This window comes from Ursus maritimus, unplaced genomic scaffold, assembly GCF_017311325.1.
Source record: "Ursus maritimus isolate PB19 unplaced genomic scaffold, ASM1731132v1 scaffold_8, whole genome shotgun sequence".
In the NCBI taxonomy this organism is placed as follows: Eukaryota; Metazoa; Chordata; class Mammalia; order Carnivora; family Ursidae; genus Ursus; species Ursus maritimus.
In genome coordinates this window covers 19,618,072-19,646,038 of record NW_024426996.1, presented here as the reverse complement: position 1 = coordinate 19,646,038, position 27,967 = coordinate 19,618,072, and the positions used below count along the sequence as shown (strand labels likewise).

The 27,967-nt window shown below is 37.6% G+C and overlaps 1 protein-coding gene across 2 annotated transcripts in view; it reads left to right on the top strand.

The window, feature by feature from the left end:
* The window catches only part of CFAP299 (cilia and flagella associated protein 299), a 596,514-nt gene that overhangs the window by 22,651 nt on the left and 545,896 nt on the right, over positions 1-27,967 (top strand). For both annotated transcript variants that reach the window (XM_008693276.1, XM_008693275.1), the window contains exon 2: positions 776-906. In XM_008693276.1, coding sequence (XP_008691498.1) covers positions 776-906 — 131 coding nt within the window. The remainder of the gene's footprint in view (positions 1-775; positions 907-27,967) is intronic.

The window sequence follows — 27,967 nt, the reverse complement described above, 5'->3', positions numbered from 1 at the left end:
ATATATATATATATATAATGTTCTTTATATATATATAATGCTTTCGTCCTCACATTAGTAATTTAATATAAAACAACACCTTTTCAGATTATGGGGAAACAGCAAATGTGTGAGACATTTCTTAAAGTAGCTGAAATACAAAAGAGCTGAAGGATTGTGAGGAAGTTTTTTTCAGCTTGAAGCTTTTTTGTTGTCATCTTTCTGGGTTTCTACTTTGCTGTTTTTATTGGTACCAACGTTATGTGGAAACAATATCTTTCCAGTTAAATAGGAAATTCATCTGCTCTTTATTTTGTATTTGAAGTTTTAATGCTCTGTGTCATCAGTTCATTGACTTCAAGGAAGTAAGTCTCTGAAATGTTGCACTTTATGGGGAGCAACCCAATTCTCTTTTTGTGCAATTTGTTTTTTAAAAGTCTTTCTTGTATAGTACTATTGTCTCAGTTTTATTGTTTTAAAGATACTCTATTAATTATCTACAGCTGCTCTCATAAATGAATTAAAAACACAACAGACTTTTGTCCTTTAATCCCTTAGAGAAAATTTAGTGACTGATGTTTCCTTTTTCTTCTTCATTGTACATCTGTGGGAAAGGGGTGACAAATCTGATGCTTATGAAAGTATTGTTAAAAAGAATTCTAAGCCTTTGTATCTCATATGTCTCATTTAAAAAAAATAAATTTGAATTTTCATTCAAAACAATTATTCAGTATACATTGAATAAAATAGGGGGTCTAATTCGTGCACAAATCTTAAAATTTATTTTCCTCTTTAGGATGAAGGCCTGGCCCGCCAGTTGGTGGAGCTAGGCTACCGAGGGACTGGAGAGGTGGTAAAAAGGGAAGATTTTGAAGCAAGGAAGGCAGCGATAGAGATTGCAAGGCTGGCTGAAAGAACTCAGAAAAAGTAAGTGTCTGTGTTCCACATCTAGATTTTATATCATATTGTAGAGTCTCTGGAAAAGTCCAATTTCGTTGGCATTGTTATAATTTAGAAACATTGGCTGGAGCAGGTAGAGCTTGGACTATCCTAAGCGTGTGTTCTTCAGATCAGGAACTGGAGGAACTGGGGTGTGCTTGCAAGAAGCCACATGCAACTTGGAGTACTAATTTAAGAAACCTAAATACCAAAATACGGTCATTAGACTAATAAAGTCTTATTAAAAAAATAAGTCAATGTTATTGGCCTTATATATTTATATACTAAAAATATAAGTGACTTTCGCCTTAGTATTCTTTGTATTTTTGAGACCTGTAAACTTTCGACATCATTTATGTACATATTTTTGAAAGCATTGATTCATTCAACTTTATTAACAGTCACCAGCTTTTGTTAATGTGACTAATATAGGGTTACACGAAATAGGAATCTAATTAAATATATTAAACATATTATAAAAAAGATGTATACCTAAAGTGAACTGTATCAACTGATAAGCCAATATGAAAGATGTGACAAAGCACTTATCTATTTACTTTTTAAAAATGAATGCTAAAGTTGTACATGTTGGAGAGGACAATTACTTAGAAATTGGCATATTATTCCTAGATGTAATTTTAAAAACTACCCCATAATTATGGGTAGAAATCTCCCATGTATTTATCATAACAAATAACGTTTGGTAGTGGAACATGAATTGGTTCCAGGAGTGTGCAATTTTAATTGATTGTTCTAGTGGTTATTGTGTTTCATTACCATGGAATTTTGGAATTTAATATACTGACATTTGGTAATATATTAGTTATCTGATGCTGCCATAACACATTACTACAAACTTAGTGGCTTAAAACAACAGGAATGTATTTATTCATAGTTCTTTGGGTCAGAAGTCAAGAGGACAGTGGCTTAGCTGGGTCCTCCTCTCAGTACATTGCAAGGTTGAAATCCTGGTGTTGGCTAGACTGAGTCCCGGCCTGGAGGCTCTGAGGATGAATCTGCTTCCACACTTATTCAGGTTGCTGGCCAGATTCAGTTTCTTGTGATTATGGAACTGAGGTCCCCATTTCCTTGTCCGCTGTCATTTTGGGGGCTGCGCCGCGGGGTCCTACAGGCTGCCGACATTTGTCTTCATGCTTTCCATGTGGTCCCCTTCCAGCAAGAGCAGTTCGAAATTCTCTCACCCTTCAAATTTCTCTGACTTCTCTTTCTGCAGCAACTGATTCCAGCCAGAGAAAGATCTCTCCTTTTAAGAGCTCATGTGGTCACACTGAGTCCATCTAGATTATCCTGGTCATTTCCTTATTTTAGGGTATATAACATTCATTACATCTGCAAAGTCTCTTTTTCCATGTAATGTAACATGTTCACAGGTTCTAGAAACATGGGCAGCCTTTGGGTGGGTATGCTGCTTTTCGCATGTCATTTATATAAAAGTTTGAGAATTTATTGAACACAGTTACATATAACTTCTAGTCTTAAAAAATTGAAATGATGCAAAGTATATGTGTACAATGTGATGTGTCTTATATAAAATATCAGGGGAGTCTTCTCTTTCCGTATTAGTAAATGTTTATCAGGAGCGGAAGTGGGGAGATTTTCGTGAGATTTGACAGGGAATTTTAATGTATGTTCATATTTTATTAAAGATGTGTCCTATTTCATAACAAGCGAAGTCAGTCATGTATAAAGTGTAAGTGCATATGTCCTCTTCGTGTTTGAGGATCAAAGTATTTACTCTTTTCAATAGTCTCTTTAACTGGCCAGAACTGGAAGTCATCAGGCTACTTATGTACCAATTGCAGGAGGCTAATCCCCACCCAGAGCTGCTAGAATTGGAAGGCCCTTTCATCTGCAGAGCTTCTCTGGCTGCCTTTGTAATGGGATGGGCCCCATATGTTGCCTCTGGCCCCATGTGGGAGTCACTTTGCTCCCTTCCCTCCTGGGTCTATTGTAGTGTTATTGACAGCAGGGCCCGCAGAGGGTGACCTACAGTCAAATATGTCTTGGGCCTATATTTGCAGGAGAATCATTTTGAAAATATACATGAATATCTGCCTGTCTGCCAATTGTTGCTAACTTGGAAACACTTGGTTCTACCATCAGATTATATTATATTAACTTCTCTAATGTGCAAGTGAGCAGTCCTGAGTAGATCCCAATCCTTCAGTCTCGTGATTATAGAGCACCCATCTCAAGTGTTGGTGCCTAAGAGTATGTTATTTACTTAGATTAGTTTCAGAGGGGAAGGAGTCTGGAGAGAAGAAAGTTAAAGGTATTGGGAGGGAGCATTGCGATGAAGTGGTATTTTGATAATTATCTCTCCAAAACAAGACATAAAGTGAAAAGAAATTATTGGGCTTTTAATTTAGTCATTCACTTTACAAACACTCCTGCACAACCGTATTGCATTAGGCACTGTGCCAAATGCTGGGGATATGGTAGAACATAAGATAGTACCTGCCCTCAAGAAATTTGAGGGCTAGATAAATGAAAAACGGGTACGTTGCTGGTGGGAATATAAAATAGAAAACTGTTCGGCAGTTCTTCAAAAAGTTGAGCCCAGAGTTCCCATATGACCCAGCAATTCCATTCCTAGGCATATATCCAAGAGAGTCGAAAACATAGGTTCACTTAAAAACTTGTTCACCAGTGTTCATAGCAGCATTATTGATAGTAGCCATAAAGTGGAAATAATCCCAATATCCATCACCTGATGAATGGGTAAAAAAAATGTGGCATATAGACATAATGGAATATGATTCAGCCATAAAAACGAGAGAAGTACATATTGTTACATGCTACAACATAGATAAACCTTGACAGCATTAGGCTAAGTGAAAGAAGCCAGACAAAAGGACTACATATTGTATAGTTCTGTTTATATAAAATGTCCAAAATCGGTAAATGCATAGAGGCAGAAAGGGGACTTGTGGTCGCCTAGGGCTGGCAGGAAGGGTGAATGGAGAATGACTGCTAATGGGTATGGGGCTTCTTTTTATGTGTTGGAATGTTCTAGACTTAGATGTTGGAGAGAATTGCACAACTTGTAAATATACTAAGAACATTGAATTGTACACCTTTAAAGTTTGAATTTTATGGTATGTGAATTATAGCTCAATAAAAACAATTACAACAGAAAAGAATGCGTTCTGTCATAGTTGCTGTGGTGACACCCTGAAGCGGTACTAAGTCAAGATTTGGGGCATGTGAAGAACAGGGAAAGCTCTTTTTAAGGCAGGGTTGCTAGCGTGGTTCTTAAAGGATAAGTAGGAGTTAATCAGGCAGAGAATGATGTGATGATGGACACATCCATTTTGACTTAATTCTGTGACAAACTCCCCTCCTTCATAAATCATCCTCTCTACCTCTTTGTCTTAATTTATCCCTGTTCCCTTGCGAAGACTTTTTCCCCTAAGGCTGTGCCACTTACTTCCACATTTTCTGGGGTGGTGGTGGTGGTGGTGGGTGGGCTCTGCATTTTCCTGGTTCCCACAACCTTTGCTTCAAAACCATCTCCGCTTTATTATCATGTAGACATCATCTCTCACCTGTCCTGAACTGAGGTTCATGGCAGCTGGTATAGTAGCTATAAGGCAGAGGCTCTAAATGTTCGGGAGAAAGAATGGGTATAGTTTAGCTGGTGAACTTTTTGTCAAGACAGAATGTTCTTCTCTCCAGGGTCTGGCCAAGGTACATTAATGAGGAATCCCTATCATAAGTTCCAGAGAATTTCCATTTGTAGTGAGAAGTTCCATTTATTTCCACGGGTGATGGAGAGATGGACCTTAACTATTTGTGACACAGGTTGAATATTGGGTCCTTGGGGTATATTTAGTATTAGTTTAAGACACTATTATTCCCATTCCTTTTAGCAAGCTAATGTCTATGACATGTTTTTTTTTTTTTTTTTTTTTTTTTAAGATTTATCCATTTATCTTCGAGAGAATGACAGGGAGCAAGGGGTGGGGGAGGAGCAGAGGGAGAGGGACAAGCAGATTCTATGCTGAGCGTGGAGCCTGATGTGGGTCTTGATCCCGGAGAGCCGGAGATCATGACCTGAGCCGAAATCAAGAGTTGGATGTTCAAGCAACTGAGCCACTCAGGTGCCCTGACATGCTCTTTTATACTCACCCTGGTTTGCAGAGGAGAGCCACTGATTATCTTTCTCAGTGATTTTGGTTTTATTCTGACCAGTGTATTTCTGATGACCTTGGTGACTAGGTATCTTCCGGGTCCTTCCATGGCCCATACACTTTGGTGGATCTTCTGGCCTCACAGAATATGTCCATTCTAGCCTGCCTATTTTTCTGAGCCTTTAATCCCTTAAAATTCTGTCTCTCCAGTTTAGGCATTTCAACTGTAGTCATTGTGGGTTATTGCTTGTTTCCAGTTTCTTGGAGCCACCTTAGCAGTGAGTTTTCACCATCTTCTGGGGTCCTTACCAAAATGCTATGTCTTGTGTTCTGAGAGGGTATAGCAGGTCCACAAATTCTAATATATTCAGTCTTATTTCTGGCTTTCCTGGTCTAGATTTATCTTCCAGTCCTGCTTCTATTTGCTGTGTAGGTCTTGCAGCTCCTTTGGGGTAATGTCCCTTTCTTCTCTTATCAGACCTAACATGTCCCTGGCTGTGACTTAACTCTTTTATAGGCTTGAGGGCCAGAAGTAGAATCGGGGACATCTCCTGAGGTGGACGCATGTTGTCTTGTGGAGAAAGACCTCTATATTTTCCTTCTGTTTCGCTGCTGCTGGTGGTGAGAGTTTGATGGTTCTTAATGGAGAGGTTGAGATCACTTCTTCAGGCTCAGAGGATTCAGAAGAGGTCTGGGGAGGTCAGAATCTTCGGGAACACATACTCAGTTGTATGTCAGGATCCCAGGTTTTCTTAATCAGAATTTTGATTTTGCTGTAACAGACCTGCCCCTGTGACTATCTGAGTGTCTTTGGACTTGAGCCACTGAGACTATCAAGTCCTGTGCTGGATTCATCTTGTGTTTGCCCACTGCATGAGGTGAGGACTTCTCTGCAAGCTAGCAAAGAAACTAGTTTTTTTTATTTTGTTACAGTTGTTGGTTAATTGTCCTCAACCTTTAGGGCATCAGTGCAATTTAGCAACAACTATTTATGTAATTGCATTGTTATTACATTGTATCATTCCCCATATATTTCAAATGCCTGAATCATCCCATTGGCTAAGGCATTCCACTTTAATCGTATAGCATCCCAGTTTTCCACACGTGAATGAATGTTTTAACAGTTGGATCACTACCTTGTGCTGGGGTTGTCTGCACACCACTTACCTCGAGGGCTGTTGACCTCTTTACTAAAGGGCTCGTGGTGAGAGATATAGTCCCCAAAGCCTATTTTACTGCCTGCTTTTTCAGACTATTCCAGGTACAGTCTATCACAGAATAGCCTTTCTAGGAAGCAGACACAAAGATGGAGTCAAGAATTCAAAAGGTTAGCTGGAAAGTAAAAAAGAAAAAAAAAACATAAAAAGAAAAGATTGGGAGCAAAATTAGACAGGGGGAGGTGTCAGACCTTGATGCTCACCTGGCAAAGTCTCTGTCAGGTCAGTGGAGTGTTTGCAAAGCAGATTATCTGTTAAAGGGATCCCACACTTGGTGGAGATTATTTGATTTTAGAACCATTGTCTTGCTTAGTGATTTTCGGAGGCCATCGTGAGAACAGTGTGAGATCTGCTCATTTGTTGAGGCTGACCGAGAAAGCTAACTGGAAGCAGTCACCTAACCAACCTTCTTTCCTTCCTTCCTTCCTTCCCTCCTTCCTTCCTTCCTTCCTTCCTTCCTTCCTTCCTTCCTTCCTTCCTTCCTTCCTTCCTTCCTTCCTTCCTTCCTTCCTTCCTTCCTTCCTTCCTTCCTTCCTTTCTTTTTTAAGATTTTATTTATTTGTCAGAGAGAGAGAGCACAAGCAGGGAGAGTGGTAGGCAGAGGGAGGAACAGGCTCCCTGCTGAGCAAGGAGCGGCCATGAGGGACTCAGTCCCAGGACCCTGGGATCATGACCCAAGCCAAAGGGAGACGCTGACTGAGCCACCCAGTTATCCCCCAACCATATTTCTTGAAGCTAGGGAGCTTGTCCTTTAATTTTATAATTCATTTTTGAAAGTCACATTTATTGATGTTTTTAAATTGTTTAATGAGTTGTGACAGACATACATAGTCGTGAGACACTCACCACAGTCAGGATGCTAATATATTCATAATGCCAAAAAGTTTCCTTATACCCCTTTATATTTATGCCCTCCTTGTAGTTCCTGGCAACCACTCATCTGATTTCTGTCCTTAGAGCTTTCTTTGCCTTTTCCAGGATATCATATCAATAGAATAGTATAGTATATAGCTGTTTTTTCATTAAGGCTTTTGTGACCATGAGGTTGAATATATGTTTGTTCTTGTTTATTATTGAGTAATATTCTGTTTTATGGATGGACAACAATTTGTGTATTTATGCATTCTCCAGTTGATGGATTTTTTTTTTCCCTCGTAATGTATTTTCTTCATTTTGTATCAGGGTAATTTTGCTCCCATAAAATGCCTTGGGAACTTTTACTTGTTCTTTCACATATTCTGGAAATAATGTGTAGAGTTAATATTATTTCTTCCTTAATTGTTGGTAGCAGTTACCAGTGAAACCTAGTCCTGACATTTTCTTTGTGAGAAGGCTATTAACTGCAAATTTAATTTCTTGTAGATAATAGGGACATTTTTTCAGAATAAGGTTTGGTAGTTTGTATCTTTCAGATAATTTTTTTCATTGCATTTGTGTATCAGATATATAGGCACAAAAATTTCATAATACTGTGTTAAGTCATTTTAATGTATGTAGAATCTGTAGGGATGTTTTCTCTTCCATTCCTCATATTAGTAATTTGATCCTGATTTAACTCTATGGGAGTTCACTAATATTTCTAAAGAACTAGATTTTGAACTTTAATGATTTTTCTCTAGTGTTTTTCTGTTTTCTATTTCATTGGTTTCTGCTCTTTATCATTTCCCTCAGTTGCATTGGGATTAGTTTTTTCTTTTTCTAGCGTCTTAAGGTAGAATCTTAGATATTGATGTTAGACTTTTCTTCTTTTCCAATATGAACTTTAATGCTATACTTTCCCATCTTGGCACTGTTTTGGCTGCATTTCAACAATTTTGATGTTTGTTTTGATTTTCATTCAATTCAAAAGATTTAAAAATTTCCTTCATGACTCAGGAGTTATTTTGAAGTTGTCGTTTAACCTCCAAATGTTATAGATTTTTGAAATATCTTCTTGTTACTGATTTCTTGTCTAATTCTGTCTTGAAAGGAGAATAAATTCTGTATTATTTCATTCTTTTAAAATTTATTGAGATATATTTTTTGCCCCAGAATATGGGTTATGTCAGTGACTGTCCCAGAGGTACTTGAAAATATTCTGCTCTTGTAGGGGGAATGTTCTAAAAAATTCAGTTAGGTCAAGTTACTTAGTTGTGTATTCAGGCTTTCTGTATTCTTACTGATTTTCTGTCTACTTGCTCTGTCAATTAAAGATGAGTGTTGCCAACTCCAACTATAATAATAGATTTTTCTGTATATTTTTTCAGTTTTATCTATTTTTGCTTTATGTATTTTGATGCATACACTTTATGATTCCTGTGTTTTCTTGACATAAACATCAAGAATTGACTCCTGTTTCGTTTTTTAAATATACACTTTATTCCTGGTAATAATTCTTTTTTCTGAAGTTTACTTTGTCAGATACTCATATAGTTACTTGAGTTTTTAAATGGTATTGGCATGATAGTTTTTCTACTGTTTCACTTTTAACTTACCAATATTTCTGTATTTAAGATGGATTTCTTGTGGACAGTTTTGCTTTTTTTTAGTTCATTCTTCATGCACTGTCCCTAATTGGTATATTTGGATGATTTATGTTTTCATAATTATGTATATGATTTAAGTGTACCTAATCTTGCTGTTTTCTGTGTGTCAAATTTTGCCTTTTCTTGACTTCCTTTAAATACAGTTTTTAGAAATCCATTTTATCTTCATAGTTGACTTATTTAACTCTTTAAACTTTCTTTTTTTTTAATGATTGCTCTTTAAAAATTAGTGTAGGCTAAAGAATTGTAATATTCAACTTTAGCTTCTAATAGTCTATATTCAAATAATATTATGACCCCTTCACACAGTGTGTGAGAACTTTGCCCCAGTTCCATTCATTTTTCCCATATTTGTTCTATTTTTGTCATACCTTTAGTTCTAAGCATGTTGCAAATTCTACAATACATTATTAATATTTCACATAAGATGCTGATCTTTTTAAGTGATTCAAAATAAAATATATTCTTTTACATTGACACCCATTTGATCATTTTTGGTACTCTGTGCAGATCAAAATTTCTATTTGAAAGTGCAGTTCTACCTCTATAACTTCTTTTAAGCTTTCTTATTGTGCAGGTCTGCTAGCAGTGAATTTTCCTTACCTGTCAGTTGTTGACAAAATACTTTTCTTTGCTTTTGAATGATATTTTTTGCTGGGTATAGAAGATCCACCTTCAGCACATCAGCAATCCCTGCACATCTGTGCCTGGGTGATCAGGTTGGGCTTTCTGTCTCCCAGCTCTTGCTCTTTTCCTAGCAGCAGTACATCTCTGTGTCTGCCCTATGACTGAAATTTAATGTTTAAGACGCTGTTGACTTAGTTTTTGTTCTGACAGTTACCATTTTCTGCTTTATGAGCTTGAACAAGCGATCATCTTCAATGTTTTCATCTAGAAAGATGGATCATTTCTGTCCTTTAGATTGGTAGGGATTGAGTATCATAAGTGATGCCTTGTTACTTTATGCACATAAAGTACAGTTTAATTAATTATAGTATGTTATATTACTAATTATAAGAGCAATATCTTCCAATTTCTCATTAAATTCCTATGTCCACTTACATTAAGCATGAATACTATCAGCTGAGATTCTTTCTTCTTAAATTCTTTTCATTTGTTTTTGTGAGATAATTGGCTTTGTTTCGAGTTTATTAGGATTATAATTCTTCTAAATAAATGCTTGTATGGAACTTGTTATTGAGAGATCATTTCAACATTTTCCTAATAAGATCTAGGTACAAAAATACTGGATGGAGCTCTTCTCTCATGAAATTAAGGGTGTGACTAAATCAAAAGATTATTTCACATACACTCACTGAGACTGCAAATTATGTGATACCAATAAATGCTCACTATCAATTGGATGGATATTTTAAATCACTGACACCTACATACTGAATTTTTTCTTTCTTCCTCCCTTATCCTCTCTCCCTCTTTGACTCTTTTTTTTCCTTCTCTGTCTCTCCAACAAGCAACTAACTACAGATATTATTGATCTTTTCAGGAAACATCATATCTACCAACAAATGTATATTATTATTTTTTGGTGAATACAAATATGAACATATTCATAAGTGCAATTAATTTTAACTCAGGGAGTAGTAAATGGATCCATTGTTTAGATGAATTGATTATTTTTACATTTGACATATTGTCACCATTGCCACATTTAGTTATAGATCTTAGCCTTGTTGAGCTTAAAGTTAATCTAAATAGAGTCACAGAGATGTAGACAAAATGCAATATTGATGATAAATCAGCTAATCATAAAGTAAAAAGCAAGTGCAATTTAAGTTTTTGAAGAAGTCATAGCCTTTTTCTTCAGAGTATTATTTAGATTCTGGTTTTGTTGTTGATTTAGCTATTGTCTTAAATTTTGTTGATTCATTCAGTAGTCATTCATAACCCCTTTGTAGACAAATTTAAGGATCTCTTCTCAGACTGAGTGGATTTGCTTGACCTCCGCTGATGCTTTTAACAGCAATTTGGGATTTCTTGAAATGTTCCTTTCCTTTGACTTTTATTACCTTATAATCTACCATTTTTTTCCTGGTTTGCTGTTTGCTATCTCTGCAGTCTCTGCTTCCTTCTTCTCAGCACCTTGGATCTCTCCCCAGAGACAGTTCTTTGGTGTTTTCACCTCACTTGTATTTCACTGTTTTCATCTCAGCCACTTTTAGGTTTTCAGTTATCCCGAGTCAGATCTGCAGTCCTGATTTCTCTTTTAGGATTTTAGCTCCATGTCTGTTTATTAATGTTGTCAAGCCAATAATAAAATACAAAAACCCCTCCCATTGTTATTCTTTTACAGATCTGCTCCCCATACACAAATACCATTTTTTTTTTTTTTTAGTCTTGAGGCTTTATATTTTAAATCTACTTGAGCAGTTCTAAAGAACAATTAATGGTGGATTCCTGTTGACTCTTGTTTATACTTGCTCCTGCATTCATCCATTTGCCGCTCCTTTTATACATTGCTAATTCAGTTTTTCTTTAGGTTGGCTTCCTTTATTGCGGTGTCTTACCAGATTGCTCAATCTCAGTTTTCTTCACCCGCTGCTACCATGTTGCCAGATCACGCTTCTGTGAAACAGCCTTCAAACACCTTCCTCTCATCCCTATCCCTTTACATTCCTTTCTCTTTCCATCAACTATCTAAATCTGCATTCCTACAAAAGAATTTGAGTTGGTTTGCAAAGGAAATATGAATCTCTTGGCAATAAGATTTTAAAAGGCGGAGAGAATAAAATATAAAGGTTGAAGAAATGCAATGAAGCTGAGGTTGAGGTTAATGCCTGAAATATATGCCAGATTTGGAAAGATAATTCAAAGGGGAAAATATTTACATTATATAATTCCACCTGGAACAACAAAACCATTGACCAGAAGTATAGATATTCCTGGTTCTAAGAGGTGTAGGGAAGGGAAAATTTTCGTTGATCCTCGTAGAGTCCCTGGTTGGGTCTGAAAGTTAAACTGATAAACACAGACTAATAGGAGAAAAGATTACAAACTTAACATGTTTTATGTGAATGGGAGCCTTCAAGAGGAAATAGATACCCAAAGAAGCAGACCTGAACATTTTATGCTAGGTTTGATGAAGAGTGTACTGTAGTGGGGGAATGTGATAGGTTAAAGAATATGAGGTAATTGTAATAAACTGGGGGACACTTAGCAAGGCCTGTCTGTTAGGATTCTTCTTGCCAGTCCTTTGCCTTCAGAGATAATGATGCTCCTTTTCCTTTGCATATTAGGGAGGGCACCTCTAACCTGAGGGTTTTATGACTACTTCAAGGAAGGAGAATGAGGAAGGAGGAGGTCAGAGTGTACTTCCTGCTTCTGCTTAAAATATTCAGAATGCCAAGGTGCCATATTTTGGGGTAGTGTGTCCTGAGCTCCATCAGAGTTGAGGTTCTTTTACCCTCTAAGGAGCTACTTAATGAGAGCCTAGTATAAGAGTGAGCCATGTCACCATCAACATTTTATAATGATAATAATACCAGGTTTTACAGAAAAAAGTAATTCACTCTTGCCCTATAGGATCAATAGGAATTTTTATCCTTTACACTTAAAATCCTACCAAATTACCTAATTTTATCTACCAAAGATTATCTTTTATTACTACTTATTAAGCAAATATATTGAGCAATTATCTTAAATTAATAGTAGCAGAAATGTTGCTGTTCGTATTTCTCTTCATCCAGATTGTTCTGTTTTTCCTGGTTTTCCTTTCCTCATTAGAATTCAAGATGACATAGATTTTCAAAAATTGACATTGCTCTTGTGCTGCTTTGGATATCCACTTAGGTCTGATCTGGTGAGACATTCGGTATAATATAGTGAGAAATCTTAGGTAAGTTTTATTAATATAATTAAGTTATTAAGGCTCAAGAGACCTCGAATCCACTTGACTTTGACTTTTATTCAAAATGCCTTACCTACTTAGTACTCTTGTCCTACCAGGAATTGTTTTCTTCTTTTGTACCTTCTCTTACTCATTACTTATAATCTTCCTACACACACACACACACACACACACACACACACACACATCAAGCACATCAATCTGTTCTACTACCTGCTTACTTATCTTTTCTACTAACCAGAGGATCAGGACACTTAACTCTTAGAATATAAAAGGTGTCTACTGGGGCGCCTGGGTGGCACAGCGGTTAGGCGTCTGCCTTCGGCTCAGGGCGTGATCCCGGCATTCTGGGATCGAGCCCCACATCAGGCTCTTCCGCTATGAGCCTGCTTCTTCCTCTCCCATTCCCCCTGCTTGTGCTCCCTTTCTCGCTGGCTGTCTCTATCTCTGTCGAATAAATAAAATCTTAAAAAAAAAAAAAAAAGGTGTCTACTAGACATAGAGACATATATTCTATTTTTATGGTGAAGATTATGCTGAGGATTAAAAACAAAATTATTTTAGTTTCTATATTACTCATAAATATTTGAATGATGTTGATATTAGAAAACCAGTCTTTATAAAAGAGTCTGGCGTTCAACTAGCAATGTTTCGTTCATAATCTGTGAATACAGCTGTCAAGTGGTACTACTGTTGGTGCCCAGAACTCATTTTGTCTGCATTTGGAACTGCTGTGATCCTCCAGGTGCTGAGGTAAGCTTGAAAGAAATGCACTGGCTATAGTACCATTTGAAGAGATGAGAGGAAAAACACTTATCTAGTGATCAATCAGAACAAAATGTTCATACGAGATTTATGAGATGTGAGTCGAGGGACGGAAGGGAATTGTTCAGAAAAATTAACACATGAGGCCAGAACACTGAAGGTATTTGTTTTGGAAAACAAAGTTGATGTCATGCCTGTCACTTCCTTTTTAATTTAAGGACCTCGGGAACACAGAGCTGAGTTGATTGTGCTCCTCATTCCATAGCACACTATTGCCATGAGTCCCTGCTATGTGTCTTTTTAACGAAAAAAAATTAAGCGTTTTCCTTCTTTATCCCCCATTTTCACTCACATTTCTCTTCCTCTTCACACATGTTGGGGTGGAAGAATTTACTTTACTCTTTAAGGTTCTTCTAGTTAGACTAATAATCAAACTGACATGAGACAACAGGAAAAAAATCAAATTTAATAGCATATGGATAAGGAATCCACACAGACATGAAAATTCTAGAGAGTGAAGCAACATGATGCTTATATGAGTTAAGGAGGGGGTAGGAGTCTGAGTGTTCAAAGGAGAGAAAGACCATTACAGGAAGGTGAATGGAGATGTTTGGAAAACAAAACGTGTCCTATTATGCAGATAATTTTCTTAAATAGCAATCTCTATTAATAGCTTTCTTCCTGGTAAAGTGGGCAATAGACTTAATGAGTTTCTTTGAGTCTGCTGGGTTGGATTGCTTTTAACTCAAAATGATGTTCATGCCAAAGTGGCCCATCTTGGGGCAGGCTATACACATCTTGGTCCCTATACACATCTACCCTAGAATATGTATTTCCCTTGCCTTCTTTCTTTTGTACATTTATTTAAATATATGCTTTTTAGAAAAATGTTTTAATTTTTACAGAAATGTTTATTGTACTGTATATATTATATCTCTTATAATTTGTTAGTGGATTGTTTGGGTGAGTGGGGTTTCAGTATAGGTAGTCATATTATTCACAAATAATGATATTATATTACCTTTCTTCCAATCATTTGCTTAATTTCTTCTTTTTTAATTCTACTTGTAAGGTACTTCAGTACATGGGTGAATGGAATTGTTGATAGTGGGCTTTCTTGTGTTGTTCCTGGTTTTAAAGGGATAGTGTCTGCTGCTTCTCTGTTTATAGTGGTGTGTGTGTGTGTGCGTGCACATGTGCGTGTGTGTATGTGTGCAGTTAATGGAGATAGATGATCATATAGTATTTTCCCCTTTATTAATGGAGATAGATGATCATATGGTGTAAGATATTTAAGGAATCTAATACTAAACTATCCCCGGACCTCACCTTCTAACCAGCTCTCCGTCCTACTACCCTGCCTCACCTCTGGGGTTAAATCAGTCTTTTATAAGCCCCATTTTAAGAGTCTAAGGATTTATTAAAACACACTCAGTTATCATAGCTCTGGTGCTACACTCATGGAACTAAAAAGCAGGGCAATCATACCTGTTTCTAGATATTATAGGCCAGGCTAGAGTGGACAAAAATCAGAGCAGAAACTCAATGGTATCTGATGGAGGAAGAATAAGTGGAATACTGTATCAGAGATGACTGGAATGATAAGGCTTTGGGAGAAAATGTTTATTTGAAGACAAAGTCTTGATTTCCTCATTGAGAGATCAAGATTGACTGCCTGGGTAATTCAGATTCTGGTACTACATTCTCTAATTGAGTTAAAGCATTTTTACTTTATATCTCCATTGTTTAACTGATAATATAAATAGCTAATATTACTGAACACAGACTGGAATTCAGACATTTAGTACTAAAATGATTCTTTATTAGTATTTAATTTTTAAAACAATCTCATGGACAGTAAAATTGAGGCACAAAGTTAAGAAATGTACTAGTTCCTAGCGAAAGCCTTAAATCCAGGCAGAGTGGCTCCAGAGCCCACAGTGGTTTTCTTTTCTACTTTAAGAATTTATTACCGGAGAGATTAAAATTTTTTTTCTAAGGATCATGCCTTCAGTGAGAAGGTTATAGTTTATGTTTAATGAATCTTTACTTGATTAGTACAAATTAACAGAGAAAAGATCTTATAAAGGAAATGGAATGATTTAAATAAATCTGTGGCATGTAGTCTTTTGCTCTTTTTACCAAGTTGAATGAAGATTTAAAACTAAATTCAATCCTATCAAACTGCTCATTTTTTATCAAGTCATTGAATTAATCACTTAGAACTAGAGTAATAATTATCGTTAATAATCTATAACTTCCTTTAACTCCTGGTTACTCTATTCATTAAAAACAGTTAACATATAAATAGCATATGATTTTCTGGAAAACCTAAAAACAGTTTATGTTCTACATGCACACAGGTATATGCACACGTGCACACACACACACACTCTCTTTTTATTTATCTTCTCTTCCTCTGTCTTTTCATGTGTTTAGAGCCACTACTGAGGGAAAAATAAGTAAATGGAGCAGTAGATATTTGCCAAAATACTACATTTTGCTCTCAATTTTTTTTTTAGCAAATTCAGTGATTAATTTGCTTAGTTGGCAAGTTATTTTTCTTGTTTGTTTTAATTTTTATTTAATGGGAAAAATATTTAAAATATAATCAGAAAATCATGTGTTTGATCTAAGAGGAGATGACAGAAGCCCACCATAGTTGTTCTTTGCTGCATTTGAAGTTAGAGATGTTCATTTCCAGTAATCAGTAAGTACTATGGACCCGTGTCAGGGCATGGGTAGACAGGAGTCCTTCCAGTTTCTCGTGAATCAGTTCAGTCCACCACAACATCAAACAGCCCTGTTTGCCTCAAACATATTTTCAAGGGTGATTGCAAATATCCACTGAGAAAATAAAATACATGTTTTATATATGTAAAACTAAATTCATATTTGTAACATTTAGATCATGAGATCTAAACATTTGTACTATGAGTTTTATTAGAGTCAGTATTAATTTTAGAGATGGGTGATATGCATTAAGTTCTTTCTACTGTATATAATCTTACGAATAGAATTATCCAAATCAAGGTGATTAAAAGTGGTCTGTTTAGTATGATTACCCTTTTTAATTTAAATGTTGAAACAGTTTTCAGATGTATGCTTATTTTTTGACTTGACATAACTAATACATTCTAAAAAACGTAGATATCTTTTTTTAAACCAGGGAGATTTATTCATTCGTTTATTTTTGCCATGAGATTAAAAGAATGTATGGCACATCTTTGAAATGAATTATCACAGAATTACTAGATTTTAAAAATTAAAATTTCATCTCTGTGTTTGTTGGAATAATGCTGACTTTTTTCATTTTGTGTTTTTTTTTTTACTTTATATATTCTCATTATGTGTTATGTTGATATATATTTAGATATGTAAACTTCGATGGGAGTGAATAAATTGACAGTAGACTGATGTGAGTGTATTTTGTGTATAATAATAATTAGTATTATTTTAACTGTCATTTGCTGATATGTACCAGGCACTGTAGGGCATTTGATATATTTTAACTTGTTTAATTTTAAAGATAGAAAAACTGAGTATATAGAGTTTACGTACAAGTTTAAACAACCAGTAAGACAGGAGTAGAATGAGAACCCAAGTGGTCTGGTGTTAGAGCCTGGATTCATAACTACTGAACTCTCTTGGCTCATAAATGAAATATGGCATTGATGCCTTATCTTCAGAACATAGCCTCTTCCTTATACATTATTCTGTGTGTTCTCAATCATGTAAGTCATACGACCAAACTCATTTAAAAATCTTATAAGCACTGAGTACTACCCGATAATACTGAGTTTGGAAAGGAAGTCACGAAATGCAGGTTTATCTTTATCAGAATCTGAGTAGCTTGTTTCATTCACTCTAAGTAGCAAATTGGGCAGTAGAACTTTTTGATGACTAAACATTCGTGTCCTTAATATGTTTACTTTAACACAGTATTAAATCAGCTCTGAAAAGCTGCAGGTGTGTTTGGGTAGCTTTTCTAAGTAGTGTATTTGTAACATTAGCAAAAATGTTTTTGCACCTGGATTTGGACAGTGATAACAAACTTTCTCAGCCTAAGAACAAATTTGGGCTCTTTAAAATTTTTTCTGTGATTTTATAATATTCTAATTCTAAATAGTTTTGGAAAAGCCTGCAGCAATAAATGAAATTTGTTTACATAGGAGCAACAAAACATTTCCTTTTAATAAGGATTGTTGCTCTTTGTAAGAACTTAATCTTCAAGCAGAAGGGTTGGAGTAGAGGCAATAATATGTGGAGTCCAGGGCTATTATGATAGGGTTAAAATGATTCTGCTGTTTTGAATCCTTTTCCCTTTTTTAAAAAAGGATATTTTTCTAAAAAGAATTCTGATTTTTTTTTCCTTTGTGAATATGAACGTTGTTCCTGACATAAACATTACGTTGTTTGTTCTCTTTGGAAAACTCTTCTGCCTGATTGACAATTGTGTGACTGGCTTCTGTCAGTCAGTATATATCACCTCTTAATAGAAGTCTCCCCCGACTGACAATCTAAACCAGCCACTCAGTTACTTGCTACAACATTGCTCTATTTTATTTTTCTCTGAGGTTTTATTGCCTGATATGTTTTTGTTTGTATTGATTGATTAATACATGCAATCTTTCTCAGCAGATACATGTAAGCTCCATATAATTATGCAAGAATCCTTTTTCTCTTGTTCAAATCATCTTGACAAATCACCTTACTGCTACATTGTCCATACTACATCCAGCACTTGTGCCCTGTTGGTAGGAATGTAAATTGGTGCAGCCACTGTGGAAACCAGTATGGAGGTTCCTCAAAAAATTAAATATAGGAATATCATATGATCATAATTCCTCTATTGGGTATTTACCCAAAGAAAATGAAAACACTAATTTGAAAAAATATATACACCCCTATGTTTATTGTAGCATTATTTACAATAGCCAAGATATGGCAGCAACCTAAGTGTCCATCAGGGGATGAATGGATAGGAAGATATGAGATGGATATAGATAGACAGATAGACATACACACACACACACACACACACACACACACATATATGCATGCACAATGGAATATTACATAGCCATGAAAAAGATGAAATCTTGCCTTTTGTGACAACATAGATAGACCTGTATTATGCTAAGTGAAATGAGTCAGACTGAGAAAAACAAATATCATATGATTTCACTTATGTGGAATGTAAAAAACAAAACAAATGAATAAACAAACAAAAAGTGGAATTGGGCCTATAAATACAGAGAGCAAACTGATGGTTGTGAGAGGGAAGGTGAGTGGGGGGGTTTGGCCAAATGGGTGAGGGTGGGTGGGAGGTACAGGCTTCCAGTTAGGGAATGAATAAGTCATGGGGTTAAAAGGCATGGCATAGGGAATATAGTCAACGGTGTTGTAATAGGTCTGTATGATGACAGATGGTAGTTACACTTGTGGTGAGCACAGTGTAACATACAGAGAAGTTGAATCACTATGTTGTATACCTGAAACTAATGTAACATATATGTCAACTATTTTTTAATAAAAAAAATAAAAAATCACATTACCAAAAGGTTTTGGTAGGTAGGTAATACACCTACATGTATCTTTAAAAACTTAATTCTGGGGGAGGGAGCCGCCGCGTTTGGGCTCCGGGAAGCGGCAGCCACCTGCACGGGGGAGCGGGCGGACACACAGAGGGCACCCGCGAGAGAGCGGACTGAGACCGGTGAGCCGTGAACGCGGGCGCCACCAGGCATCTCCCGGAACACCGGAATCCCGGTGTGCTCACGGGATCCAGACTGAGACCGGGAGCTCCCGGAGCGCGCACGGGGCGGCTGGCGGCTGGTGGGCCACCTGCACGGGGGAGCGGGCGGACTCGCGGTCGGCACCCGCAAAACAGCAGACTGAGACCCTGAACCGGGTGCGCGCGCCACCAGGCTTCTCACGAAACTCCAGAATCGAGGTGTGCTCACCGGGCATAGACTGAGACCGGGAGACCCGGGAGCGCGCGGGGCGGCCGGTGGCTGGCGGCATTAGAAACACAAAGGACAGAGACGCGCCGGCCCTGGAAGTGAGGGCAGGGTCGCGCGAGTTGAGCGCACATCCCGGGACGCTGCAGGGTTGAGCAGCACCAACAGAAACAGAGTTAAAGTGGCCAGAACATTAGTAGAGAACGGGCCGCAATCCTTCTGTTCCGTGACAGAGGCTGAAATTTGGCCGCTGCTGCTCTGACTCTCAGAAGAGGCACAGCAAACCGCCAGGGAAAGCCGCCAGAGAACAAAAGCCTGGAAATACCGGCTCAGAGAGTGCCCATCCCCATCCTCCCTCGCAGGGGACACGGAGACTCTAACCAAACAGGGTTGCCTGAGTATTGGCGCGGCAGGCCCCTCCCCCAGAACACAGAAGGCAGGCTGAAAAATCAAGAAGCCCACAACCCGGGCGCCTGGGTGGCGCAGTCATTGAGCGCCTGCCTTCGGCTTAGGGCGTGATCCCGGCGTTCCGGAAAGGAGTCCCTCATCGGGCTCCTCCGCTGGGAGCCTGCTTCTTCCTCTCCCACTCCCCTGCTTCTGTTCCCTCTCTCGCTGGTTGGCTGCCACATAAATAAATAAATAAAATCTTTAAAGAAGAAGCCCACATCCCTAAGATCCCTATAAAACAAGGGGCACGGCCTGGGACCCAGTCAATAATTTGGGCTCTGGAAACCCCGCAACCTCTCTTCATCAGAATGACAAGAAGGAGAAGCCCCCCCCAGCAAAGAAAAGACAGTGATTCTGTGGCCTCTGCCACAGAAATAATGGATATGGATGTAACCAAATTATCAGAAATGGAATTCAGAGTAACGATGGTCAAAATGATGAGTAGAATTGAAAAAACTATTAACGAAAAGGTTACTGAGAATATAGAATCCCTAAGGACAGAAATGAGAGCGAATCTGACAGAAATTAAAAATTCTATGAGCCAAATGCAGGCAAAACTAGAGGCTCTGACGGCCAGGGTCGCAGAAGCAGAGGAACGGGTTAGTGAATTGGAGGATGGGTTAATAGAGGAAAAAATGAAAATAGAAGATGGTCTTAAAAAAATCCACGCCCACGAATGTAGGTTACGGGAGATTACTGACTCAATGAAACGATCCAATGTTAGAATCATCGGCATCCCCGAGGGGGTGGAGAAAAACAGAGGTCTAGAAGAGATATTTGAACAAATTGTAGCTGAAAACTTCCCTAATCTAGCAAGGGAAACAAACATTCGTGTCCAAGAGGCAGAGAGGACCCCTCCCAAGCTCAACCACGACAAACCTACGCCACGTCACGTCATAGTGCAATTCGCAAATATTAGATGCAAGGATACAGTATTGAAAGCGGCCAGGGCAAAGAAATTTCTCACGTACCAAGGCAAAAGCATCAGAATTACGTCAGACCTGTCTACACAGACCTGGAATGAGAGAAAGGGTTGGGGGAGCATATTTAAAGCTCTTTCAGAGAAAAACATGCAGCCAAGGATCCTTTATCCAGCAAGGCTGTCATTCAGAATTGATGGAGAAATAAAGACATTTCAGAATCGCCAGTCACTAACCAATTTTGTAACCACGAAACCAGCCCTACAGGAGATATTACGGGGGGTTCTATAAAAGTAAAAAGGCCCCAAGAGTGATACAGAACAGAAAGTCACAGCCAATACAAACAAAGACTTTACTGGCAACATGGCAACATTAAAATCATATCTCTCAGTAATCAGTCTTAATGTAAATGGTTTGAACCATCCCATAAAACGCCACAGGGTTGCAGATTGGATAAAAAGAAATGACCCATCCATTTGCTGTCTACAAGAGACTCATTTCGAACCCAAAGATGCATTCAGACTGAGAGTAAGGGGATGGAGTACCATCTTTCACGCAAATGGACCTCAAAAGAAAGCTGGGGTAGCAATTCTCATATCAGATAAATTGGATTTTAAACTACAGACTATAGTTAGAGATGCAGAAGGGCACTATATTATTCTTAAGGGAAGTATTCAACAAGTGGATATGACAATTATAAATATATATGCCCCCAACAGGGGAGCAGCAAGATACACAAGCCAACTCTTAACCAGAATAAAGAGACATATAAATAAAAATACATTAATAGTAGGGGACCTCAACACTCCACTCTCAGAAATAGACAGAACACCCTGGCAAAAACTAAGCAAAGAATCAAAGGCTTTGAATGCCATACTCGACGAGTTGGACCTCATAGATATATATAGAACACTACACCCCAGAACCAAAGAATACTCATTCTATTCTAATGCCCATGGAACATTCTCAAGAATAGACCATGTTCTGGGACACAAAACAGGTCTCAACCGATACCAAAAGATTGAAATTATCCCCTGCATATTCTCAGACCACAACGCTCTGAAATTGGAACTCAACCACAAGGAAAAATTTGGAAGAAACTCAAACACTTGGAGACTAAGAACCATCCTGCTCAGGAATGACTCGATAAACCAGGAAATCAAAAATCAAATTAAACAATTTATGGAGACCAATGAGAATGAAAATACAACAGTCCAAAACCTATGGGATACTGCAAAGGCAGTCCTAAGGGGGAAATACATAGCCATCCAAGCCTCACTCAAAAGAATAGAAAAATCTAAAATGCAGTTTTTATATTCTCACCTCAAGAAGCTGGAACAGCAACAGAGGGACAGGCCTAATCCACGCACGAGGAAGCAGTTGACCAAAATTAGAGCTGAAATCAATCAAGCAGAAACCAGAAGTACAGTAGAGCAGATCAACAGGACTAGAAGCTGGTTCTTTGAGAGAATCAATAAAATTGACAGACCACTGGCAAGACTTATCCAAAAGAAAAGAGAAAGGACCCAGATTATTAAAATTATGAATGAAAAAGGAGAGGTCACGACGAACACCATTGAAATTGGAAGGATTATTAGAAATTTTTATCAACAGCTATATGCCAATAAACTAAGCAATCTGGAAGAGATGGAATCCTTCCTGGAAACCTATAAACTACCAAGATTGAAACCGGAAGAAATTGATTCCTTAAACAGGCCAATTAATTATGAAGAAATTGAGTCAGTGATAAACAACCTTCCAAATAACAAAACTCCAGGCCCGGACGGTTTTCCTGGGGAATTCTACCAAACATTCAAAGAAGAAATAATACCTATTCTCCTAAAGCTATTTCAAAAAATAGAAACAGAAGGAAAGCTACCAAACTCATTCTATGAGGCCAATATTACCTTGATCCCCAAACCAGGCAAAGACCCCCTCAAAAAGGAGAATTACAGACCGATTTCCCTAATGAATATGGACGCCAAAATCCTCAACAAGATACTTGCTAATAGAATCCAACAGTACATTAAAAGGATTATCCATCACGATCAAGTGGGATTCATACCTGGGATGCAAGCGTGGTTCAATATTCGCAAATCAATCAGCGTGATACATCATATCAACAAGAAAAGACTCAGGAACCATATGATCCTCTCAATCGATGCCGAAAAAGCATTTGACAAAATACAGCATCCTTTCCTGATTAAAACCCTTCAGAGTGTAGGAATAGAAGGTACATTTCTCAATCTCATAAAAGCCATCTATGAAAAGCCTACTGCAAATATTATTCTCAATGGGGAAAAGCTGGAAGCCTTTCCCTTAAGATCAGGAACTCGACAAGGATGCCCACTCTCGCCACTATTATTCAACATAGTACTAGAAGTCCTTGCAACAGCAATCAGACGACAAAAAGGGATCAAAGGTATTCAAATTGGCAAAGAAGAAGTCAAAATGTCTCTCTTTGCAGATGACATGATACTCTATATGGAAAACCCAAAAGAAGCCACTCCCAAACTATTAGAAGTTATAGAGCAATTCAGTAACGTGGCGGGATACAAAATCAATGCTCAGAAATCAGTTGCATTTCTATACACGAATAACGAGACCGAAGAAAGAGAAATTAGGGAATCCATCCCATTTACAATAGCACCAAAAACCATACGTTACCTTGGAATTAACTTAACCAGAGACGTAAAGGACCTATATTCTAGAAACTATAAATCACTCTTGAAAGACATTGAGGAAGACATAAAAAGATGGAAAGATATTCCATGCTCATGGATTGGAAGAATTAACATAGTTAAAATGTCCATGCTACCCAGAGCAATCTACACTTTCAATGCTATCCCGATCAAAATACCGAGGACATTTTTCAAAGAACTGGAACAAATAGTCCTTAAATTTGTATGGAAACAGAAAAGGCCCCGAATCTCCAAGGAACTGTTGAAAAGGAAAAACAAAGCTGGGGGCATCACAATGCCGGATTTCGAGCTGTACTACAAAGCTGTGATCACAAAGACAGCATGGTACTGGCACAAAAACAGACACATAGACCAATGGAACAGAATAGAGAGCCCAGAAATGGACCCTCGGCTCTTTGGGCAACTAATATTTGATAAAGCAGGAAAAAACATCCGGTGGGAAAAAGACAGTCTCTTCAATAAATGGTGCTGGGAAAATTGGACAGCTACATGCAAAAGAATGAAACTTGACCACTCTCTCACACCATACACAAAAATAAACTCCAAATGGATGAAAGACCTCGATGTGAGACAGGAATCCATCAAAATTCTAGAGGAGAACATAGGCAGCAACCTCTACGACATCGGCCAAAGCAACCTTTTTCATGACACATCCCCAAAGGCAAGAGAAACAAAAGATAAAATGAATTTATGGGACTTCATCAAGATTAAAAGTTTCTGCACAGCCAAGGAAACAGTCAGAAAAACTAAGAGGCAGCCCACGGAATGGGAGAATATATTTGCAAATGACACTACAGATAAAGGACTGGTATCCAAGATCTACAAAGAACTTCTCAAACTCAATACACGAGAAACAAATAAACAAATCAAAAAATGGGCAGAAGATATGAACAGACACTTTTCCAATGAAGACATACAAATGGCTAACAGACACATGAAAAAATGTTCAAAATCATTAGCCATCAAGGAAATTCAAATCAAAACCACACTGAGATACCACCTTACGCCAGTTAGAATGGCAAAAATAGACAAGGCAAGAAACAACAATTGTTGGAGAGGATGTGGAGAAAGGGGTCCCTCCTACATTGTTGGTGGGAATGCAAGTTGGTACAGCCACTCTGGAAAACCGTGTGGAGGTCCCTTAAAAAGTTAAAAATTGAGCTACCCTATGATCCAGCCATTGCACTACTGGGTGTTTACCCCAAAGATACAGACGTAGTGAAGAGAAGGGCCATATGCACCCCAATGTTCATAGCAGCAATGTCCACAAGAGCTAAATCATGGAAGGAGCCGAGATGCCCTTCAACAGATGACTGGATTAAGAAGCTGTGGTCCATATATACAATGGAATATTACTCAGCAATCAGAAAGAACAAGTTCTCAACATTTGCTACAACATGGACGGCACTGGAGGAGATAATGCTAAGTGAAATAAGTCAAGCAGAGAAAGACAACTATCATATGATTTCTCTCATCTATGGAACATAAGAACTAGAATGATCAGTAGGGGAAGAAAGGGATAAAGAAAAGGGGGGTAATCAGAAGGGGGAATGAAACATGAGAGACTATGGACTATGAGAAACAAACTGAGGGCTACAGAGGGGAGGGGGGTGGGGGAATGGGATAGACCGGTGATGGGTAGTAAGGAGGGCACATATTGCATGGTTCACTGGGTGTTATACACAACTAATGAATCATCGAGCCTTACATCGAAAACCGGGGATGTACTGTATGGTGACTAACATAATATAATAAAAAATCATTATTAAAAAAAAAAAACTTAATTCTGCGTGTAATTATGTGCTTAGGCAAATTGCTTCTAAGTTAGATTGCCAAGTCAAATGATTATATAGCATATATATGTATGTATAATTTTATATTTGTGGTATAAATACTCCTCACATAAAATTTACCATCTTAACCATTTTAAGTGTACAGTTCAGTGGTGTTAAGTATATTCACATTATTGTGCTTCCATTCTCTAGAACTTTTTCATCTTGCAAAATGAAACTTTATACCTAGTTAACAAAACTTCCTGTTTCTCCCCCACTCCCTGGCAAGCACCTTTCTACTTTCTATCTCTTTGAACTTGGCTACTCTAGATAGCTCATGTAAGTGGAATCATACAGTATTGTCTATTTTGTGATTGGTTTATTTCACTTAATGTCTTCAAGATTCATTCATGTTGTAGTATATTCCAGAATTTCCTTTGTGATTTTCTGAAGAGCATATTATTTTTCTTCTTTTTAGGGCCTTCAGCTCCTGAAAAAGTAATACCTATATCTTTGATATAGTTATTGTTTATAGCCTTGACAATAGTTATTAATGACATCAACTGATATGCTTTTTATTAACTGATTAAAAACAATGGCATTATGAGTGATTTTTTTAATTATACCTACCTATCAGTTCATGCCATGTCTTAACTGAAAGATAAAGGAGGTAACATCATACACCAGACCTAGATTTTAGATAGAAATAGAAATGCCAATATATTGATTCAAGGTATATGGTCAGCACACAGATTATTTAATGGATCTTGTACATGTGTTTCCAAAATGTTGGAAGACCTAGTTCCACAGACTCTTAAACCTTAGATAAAGGTATGTGGTGTTGGTTTCCCAGTGGGTGTCAGATCACTCTCCATTCATTACTAAATCCAACTAAGTGTTAGGTATCATTCATTTATCACAATGTGAAAAGAAAAAATTTTTTTTTTGAAAAGGAAGACTTTTCGAAGTGTAATACTTGTGAGACTCTCCACGATGTGACTATGTACTTGTTGATTACCTACTATGTAAAAATTGAGTGAGCTTCTCATGTGGTTCTCACAACAATCTTGAAAGATAAGTGTACTCATGTCCATCACATAAGTGATGAAAATGAGGTGCAGAGTAGTGAAGTTACTTACCCAAGATCAAAGAGCTGTTTAGTGGCAGGGAGCTGTGTGTTTCCAAAATCTGTCTAGATCACATCTACAGGACTTCATAGTAGAAAACATAAGCAATAATAGCAAAATTTTGTACTACTTCAAGTTAGCATTTTGAAAATCAGAGTGACTTTGCTGTACTGCCTAATGATAGAATAATGAGGCTAAGTGCATTGATATATCATTAAGATGAAACACAGTAGAACAATTAAAATTGTCAGTATGTGTACAATGTCAATGAATGGAAATATAGGTTAAAAAATGCATAGAACATAAAATAATAAGAATGTACAGAGTAGAGCCCTGACTCTTCCAACCTGTGGTATATCTGCTGTGTATCACCATGGAAATTCTGCATTAAAAAGCACCTCAAAACGTAGTGGCTTAAAACAACAATAATTTATTCAGCTCACAAGTGTATGCCTTAGCTGGGCTCAGTCCTGCTGCTGTGAAACTGTCTCAGATGACCTTAGCTGGGCTTGTTCTTGAGTCTCTGGTGAATTGGTGAGTTGTCTGGAACTGTCTGGTTTGGGATGGCCTTGGCTGGGGTGACTCTTTTCCACATGACCTCTGATGTCAAAGTTTGAGGGCAAGTAAGTGCTGGTCTAGGGCATGTTCTTCTGGCAGAGGCAGGGGTTTAAGGTAGAGAGACTGAGACTTGGAACTGTCACACTATTGTATCATTGTGTTCACTAAAGCAAGTCACGAGGCCAGTTCAGATTCAAGGGATGGAGAAATGGACCACACCTCTTGATGAAAGAAGGTGTAAAATTATAGGGAGATGTAAGGAGATGGTGTATGAAAGATGCAGCCCATTTTTGTAATAATTGGAGACATTTTTGAAATCAGAAATTAACCAGCCACCTGAATTCTGCATTCATCATCCTCTTGCTTTCCTTTTTATATAATCTTATATTTTTATATGTACCTACAAAGTAAATTTTAAATTTTGTTTTGACTTTACAAAGAGTTTATATTGTTAAATATACTCTTTTGAGACTGACAGTCACATAATATTTTACTACCAAGAATCATTCGCATTGTTGTGTATCGCTATAGTTTGTTTTTGCCTTCTGTATAATATTCTATTGAATATGTACCACTGAGTCTTTTTTTTTTTAAGGATTTTTTATTATATTATGTTAGTCACCATACAGTACATCGCCGGTTTCCGATGTAAGGCTCGATGATTCATTAGTTGCGTATAACACCCAGTGCACCATGCAATACGTGCCCTCCTTACTACCCATCACCGGTCTATCCCATTCCCCCACCCCCCTCCCCTCTGAGGCCCTCAGTTTGTTTCTCATAGTCCATAGTCTCTCATGTTTCATTCCCCCTTCTGATTACCCCCCCTTTCTTTATCCCTTTCTTCCCCTACTGATCATCCTAGTTCTTATGTTCCATAGATGAGAGAAATCATATGATAGTTGTCTTTCTCTGCTTGACTTATTTCACTTAGCATTATGTCCTCCAGTGCAGTCCATGTTGTAGCAAATGTTGAGAACTCGTTCTTTCTGATAGCTGAGTAATATTCCATTGTATATATGGACCACAACTTC